This window comes from Papaver somniferum, chromosome 1 (genome assembly GCF_003573695.1).
Source record: "Papaver somniferum cultivar HN1 chromosome 1, ASM357369v1, whole genome shotgun sequence".
NCBI lineage: Eukaryota > Viridiplantae > Streptophyta > Magnoliopsida > Ranunculales > Papaveraceae > Papaver > Papaver somniferum.
In genome coordinates this window covers 134,657,289-134,663,839 of record NC_039358.1, presented here as the reverse complement: position 1 = coordinate 134,663,839, position 6,551 = coordinate 134,657,289, and the positions used below count along the sequence as shown (strand labels likewise).

The 6,551-nt window shown below is 36.4% G+C and overlaps 1 protein-coding gene across 1 annotated transcript; it reads left to right on the top strand.

Annotated features, from left to right (window-relative positions):
- The first annotated feature begins 302 nt into the window (after positions 1 to 302).
- On the top strand, positions 303 to 4,399 carry LOC113332897 (subtilisin-like protease SBT5.4). Its single transcript, XM_026579398.1, has 11 exons — positions 303 to 652; positions 783 to 892; positions 996 to 1,093; positions 1,210 to 1,377; positions 1,514 to 1,622; positions 2,129 to 2,666; positions 2,777 to 2,874; positions 2,976 to 3,221; positions 3,322 to 3,436; positions 3,518 to 3,728; positions 3,842 to 4,399. Exons 1-11 carry the CDS (start codon positions 545 to 547, stop codon positions 4,384 to 4,386), a joined length of 2,346 nt encoding a protein of 781 aa, XP_026435183.1. The 5' UTR covers positions 303 to 544; the 3' UTR covers positions 4,387 to 4,399.
- The last annotated feature ends 2,152 nt before the right edge of the window (positions 4,400 to 6,551 follow it).

Genomic DNA, 6,551 nt, shown 5'->3' with positions numbered 1-6,551 from the left:
CTCATTTGGTATGCCCAATTAATTTGGGTATTATCCCAATCAAGCCAGGCTTATGAACCGAGCGAAACATTACTTTTGCCATTAATTATTTTATTTCCCGGTGAATTTCACCCGCATTTACATTTTCAAGAGAAAATAGTTTTCTAACCATTTTCCGTCAACCGAAGTACCAAGTAACAGCTGTCCGTAATAAAGAACAATCCCGTTCCTCTTCTTCTTCTAAAAAGTACCACTACTTTCCGTTTAAAAGATAGAAACTGAATGCTTAAATTATTGCTTTTCTCAGTAACATAAAACAAAATCTTAAACTCAACCATTTTTTAATACATACTACATCACATCCTTCGCATTCTATAAAAAGGTAGAATTGTCTTCTGCTTCAAATATCTTCCATTACTGTAAAGTTCCCAAACACACACACATAAACATAGTAGAAGTTGAGAGAAACCCATTTCAGTTTTTGGATTTCTCCAACAATAAGTAAACAAAAACTACTAGATTCATTACAAGATCAAGAAAAATATAGAGATAGAGATTGGAAGAAATGAGGGGTTCTGGAGGTCCATTGTTGTCACTTGTTATAATCATTCTCTTGGCTTTGTTACAAACATCCGCATTTGCTGTTAAGCCTATTAGTAGGCCTGGTAAAAAGGTTAGTCCTATTTCTTGTACTTTCTTTTGATTTAAAAGTACTGCCGAAACTTTCTTATGGAGATATTTTAGCGACAGTAATACTCATCATTTTTACTGGGTTTTCTGGCTGTGTTCATGTCTTTATACAGTCTTATATTGTGTACATGGGTGCACACTCACATGGAGCACAAGTTACATCAGCAGATCTAGATAAAGTAACTGATGCTCATTGCGAGTTATTGAGTGCTGTTGTAGGAAGGTGAAAATTTTATATAGATCCTTTTCCTCATCAAATCGGTTCTCTGTTTTTAAATTGGTCGATTTGTTACTGTTCTAACAAGTTTTCTACTTGCAAATTACAGTCATGAAAAGGCTAGAGAATCAATGATTTATTCGTACAGACATTACATAAATGGTTTTGCTGCAGTCCTGGATCAGCATGAAGCAGATGAAATCTCAAGTAAGAAACATTCGTGCAACTTCTTTAGCTTTCAAGCTCCCGCAGTTCCCGCTGTTTTTTTGTTAAATTACTAAAATTTGTTCTTCTAATGTCTCGTTTCTTTACTTAAAATGTAGAATACCCAAGTGTTTTCTCTGTTTTTGAAAACAAAGGAAGGAAGCTACACACCACCCACTCATGGAACTTTCTTGGACTAGAATCTGAAAGTGGTGATGTTTCGCCTCTCTCGGCATGGAATATAGGGAGATATGGCGAAGATACAATCATCGCTAACCTTGACACTGGTAAGTTCATTGTGTATACAGTTCTATGGTGTGCTTATTTGTGGGAGTACAAGCAGATGTAATCAATGAATTCGTGCACCTATTTGCATATGCATTATTGAACTTGTATATTTTTGTTACTTCGAATGTGTAACAGGAGTGTGGCCTGAATCAAAGAGCTTTAGTGATGAAGGAATGGGACCAATTCCGTCCAGATGGAAAGGAACTTGTCAGAATAACACCAAAGACGGAGTTCCTTGCAACAAGTACTTAATGATTCACTCTTCTTCTGCTTAACTTAATATTTTTAAACATTAATTGGTTCTAGAATAAGCCCTCCACTTGAACATTTTTCAGATTAGATCTGCTTTACACAATTTCCGCATCCCATGCCGTGACTATGCTTATTTCTAACGTTAACTGCATAAATGATCCGGCTCTTGCTTTGACATTCTAATCATGACTCAAAACATATCGATGTATATAATAGTTTTTGTTGCATTTGTTAACATTGTTTAATCTGTACGAGATCTCATTCTCAACGGTGTGTGTATTATATAATGCTTGAAAGGCAGATGAAAATTGCTCTGGAATCTTATCTCTTAAAATCACCAACATTGATACTATTATTCTTAAATTCAAAATTTATATGTTATTTTACATAAAAGATTGGATCTGCCTTAACAACATTGATTATAGCATGTGGCTTAGATATACAGGCATAGGCATTTAGATTGAGATTAACCATTAAATGGCTGTTTGACTTTACTAGGAAGTTGATTGGAGCAAGATACTTCATCAATGGGTATGCTGCAGGAGTAGATTCCTACGAAATCCCGACAAATTTATCAGCACGTGATTATGATGGACATGGCACCCACACACTGTCAACGGCTGGTGGTAACTTTGTATCAGGTGCTAATGTGTTTGGTTTTGGGAAGGGTACAGCCAAAGGTGGAGCCCCAAAATCTCGTGTTGCTGCTTACAAAGTCTGCTGGAAACCTATAAACGACAGTGGATGTTATGATGCTGATATTATTGCTGCATTTGAAGCTGCAATTCATGATGGTGTTGATATTATATCGGCGTCTATTGGTGGACCGCCTGCTGATTACTTCAGTGATGGCATTGCCATTGGTTCATTCCATGCCGTGAAGCATGGTATCACTGTCGTCACATCAGCCGGTAATAATGGAGCCGTGGAAGGGGGAGTCTCTAATACCGCTCCTTGGTTAATAACAGTTGGTGCTAATACGATTGACAGGGAATTCCCCGTTGAAATTGGTCTTGGCAACAGGAAGCACCTCAAGGTATGTGTTGAACTCATTTGCCCAAGTGCTAGGATCAGCTTCTTCAAGTTATATTTAGATTTCGTTCATTTTTGGTTTCTAACTTTTGCTTAATTTATTTGTTGTTACAGGGTCAGAGTTTGTATCCAAAAGCGCTTCCAATTAAGAAATTTTATCCTTTGATAAACGGGACATCTGCAAAAGCAGCAAATTCGACAGATGAAGACGCGTAAGACTACATAATTAGTAACTTATTGTTCACTATTGACTGATAGTTATGTTATGTGAACTATTTTGAAATCAATCTTAAATTTTTATGGATGCATGCAGACGGTTGTGTTTTGCTGGGTCCCTTGATCCTGCCAAGGTTAAGGGTAAGATATTGGCATGCCTTCGAGGCATAAGTGGTCGAGTCGAAAAAGGTATTGTGGCACTCCAAGCTGGTGCCGCTGGAATGATTCTAGCCAATGACGAGGCAAATGGACGTGAAACTGTAGCGGATCCTCATGTTCTTCCCTCTGCGCACATCACCTACAGTGATGGTCTGGCCTTGTTCTCTTACATCGGTTCAACCAAGTAATTTTACTGTCTTTCTAACTTAATGAATTCATTCGCTGTTATGCTTACAAGAAAAATTTATTGAATGTAACCATTTTGATTATGTGAGATATATCAGGTCACCGGGTGCTATTATGACACGAGCAAGAACCCAGTATGGAGTTAATCCAGTTCCTGTGGTGGCAGCTTTTTCATCTAGAGGACCCAATGTTGTTACTCCTGAGATCCTTAAGGTTGGTTTCACGACTCAGTTGTATCATTATGTTATATTGCTGTGATACTAATCAATCTTTCTTTTACTTTGTGGGGGTTAGCCCGACGTCACTGCACCAGGAGTAGATATTATAGCAGCATTCACTCAAGCAATAGGCCCGGCAGGTGAAACAGATGACCGTCGAGTTTTTTTCAATACCGAGTCTGGAACTTCAATGTCTTGCCCTCATATTGCTGGTGTGGCTGCCCTTATTAAAACAGTTCACCCTGATTGGAGTCCATCTGCCATCAAATCAGCAATTATGACTACCGGTGAGATACCCGTTTCTGTTACAGAAATAATTAAATCTCGCATAACATATGAATCCTTCTTCTTCTTTTATTGGTTGTTCATATTGGATAATGTTGTTTGCGCTTTTGGACAGCAAGGACCCAAGATAGTCAGAAGGTTGCAATGCGCAATTCGTCAAACCTCCAGGCAACACCATTCAATTATGGGTCAGGACAAGTGAGACCCAACGCTGTTCTGGACCCTGGTTTGGTCTATGACGTAACTACCAATGACTACTTGAACTTCCTCTGCGGACTTGGCTACGATGAATCCCAACTCAAGCCTTTCACCCCAGACATGCCTTATAAATGCCCCGAGTCGTACACACTAACAGACTTCAACTACCCTTCTATCACCGTACCGGATCTCCAAGGTTCAATTACTGTAACTAGAACCGTTAAGAATGTTGGTTCTCCTGGTACTTACAAAGCTCAGATACATGCACCTCAATGGATAAGGGTATCCGTTGAGCCAAAAACATTGACATTCGAGAAGATCGGTGAGGAAAAGATGTTCAAGGTGACTCTCAAGGCTGTGTATTCTTCGGAGCAATACACATTTGGGAGGCTAACATGGACTGACGGTGTGCATTTTGTGCGGAGTACTATAGTAGTGAGGGGAGCTCCTGGGCCGCTATAAGATTTTTACTGAAACACCTATTTTTTAACTTAATATTTAGTGATTTTTTCTAATTATAGTTAGCAGTATTACTTGGTGGAAATGGAAATTCAATGTCAATTGATTTTTTTTTTTTTTTTTTTGACGCTTCTGCAACTTCATTTTCTACATATTTTCTCTGTTGCTTCCATTCCTTCTAGTGCCTGTCTATTTTCTAATAAAAAGAGGATAAAGAAAAAACTTCCATAACAATCAGAACAAAGCAAAATAAAAATTGTTATAAAAAAGAAAAGGAAAAAAAAAAACATAAGGGGATAGAATTTGTCTCGAAGAGAAAAAGAAAATTATAAACACAAATTTTGAATGTATAATTTGGACCCTTTCTGTTTTGAGTATCAAATTTAACGAATTCGATCTAATATTCTATCTGTCTTAACAAAATGACCTAATTTAACTTTGCACAATTTTTAAGACAAGGAAGCAATATTTTTAAATCGTTTAAATCGAATCGTATGTTAAATCATCATGTTGATTTTTGAATCATATGTTCGCCTATAAATAAAATTATGTGAAACATTTAACAAAGAAGCTAAATTTATAAACCCATATAATAATATTTGTATATATTTAACGAAAGTTTCTTGTTATCAAACAAAATCGTCTGGCACAGTGGTTAAGCAGGCTAAGCAGAAGGAAAGAATCTTCTCGTTTCTGGGTGAATTCTCTTCTAACTCATGAGTCGGAGCGTTTTACAAAAATGTGAGGCGGCTCGTACGAGCCGAAGCGTGAATCGCACGCTCTTAAAACCCATGTGAGGAAGAAGTAAAATTTAGAAATAAAATATTTTTTTTCCAACTATATCCTTCTAAATAGCAAAAAAGAAAAATTTAGAATCTCTCAAATCATACCACGGATTTTTGTATATTTTATATCGTTGGAAACATTTTTAAACACATACATGACGAATATAAACATGGTTATCAAATTATACATATTTCTTATACCAAGATTTAATAACAATATAATCTATTAAAAAGCTAATTTTAGAAGTATGTCCTTGTCTATATTATAAGGAACAACGGTGTTTTTACCAATGGACGGAGATGTACAGTTTGGACACATAAAAGACGGTCCAGATTGAGCGCAAATTGTGAAATGACGAGGGTACCCAGTACACCACAATCTTTTCGATATCAACCTATATATCTGATACATTAAGTGATCGTCTATGGACAAAGAAGTCGAGACAATACAACAACAAGAAAATCACTTGATAATAGTTATGGTACAAGACCGATTTACTATAGGATCAATATCACGTGCTTTGGGTTAACGTCCAGTGTATTTACTTTTAATTATAACTAAACCAATAATTATAATTGTGGAAAATAAAAGTAAAGACACGACAAGATTTTGTTAACGAGGAAACCGCAAATGAAAAAAAAAACGGGACCTAGTCCAGTTATGAATACTCTCAGAATTAAGCATCTATACAAAGACAACATTGTATAGTTGAAACCAAGTAAACTACCCCTAGTTACCTAGTCCCCTCGGTATCCCGTACCTACAACTAATCTGGCTAACGCACGTGAATCTTAAGATAGAGTCCATTATCTTAAGTTGCTTCAGTCTCTCTAAAGACTTTAATCACTCAACCCTTTAGATCATCTTCCAAACAGTAAAGGACTAATCTGTTTGGTAACCACTCTTCTCATCTCAAGAAGTTAATCGGAGATATATCTTATTGAGTGTAACAAAGGCTTTTCTGTTTAAAATTAATTAAACTCCTTTGTCGGGTCTTAGATCTTCCAAGATCTGGATTAAACAAGTTAACCAGATCGGGTCAAACAAAACTACCAGATTCAGATACTGAAGAGTACTACCAAATGAAAGCTTGTCAATCTAAATACGATTGCTAAATAATAATTTTATCAAAAGATAAATTAGATTTAGTCTGAAAAGATGAGGATACCCAAATACACTACAATATTTCGAATATCGACCTATAAGTCTGATACTAAGTGTGATCGTCTATGGATAAAGTCGAGATAATACAACATCTATGGTATTCACTTTGTGTGATCGTCTATGGATATGAAATCGAGACAATACGACAACAAAGTTATCACTATAATAGGTACGTTGTTAAACCAAAACACTATATGATCAATATCATGTGACTAGGA

Excerpts from the sequence above, each read along its gene's own strand:
- LOC113332897 (XM_026579398.1), top strand. The coding sequence starts at position 545 with ATGAGGGGTTCTGGAGGTCCATTGTTGTCACTTGTTATAATCATTCTC. Across the intron at positions 2,667-2,776 it reads GCAACAGGAAGCACCTCAAG|GGTCAGAGTTTGTATCCAAA; the intron begins GTATGTGTTGAA and ends TTGTTGTTACAG. Across the intron at positions 2,875-2,975 it reads AATTCGACAGATGAAGACGC|ACGGTTGTGTTTTGCTGGGT; the intron begins GTAAGACTACAT and ends GGATGCATGCAG.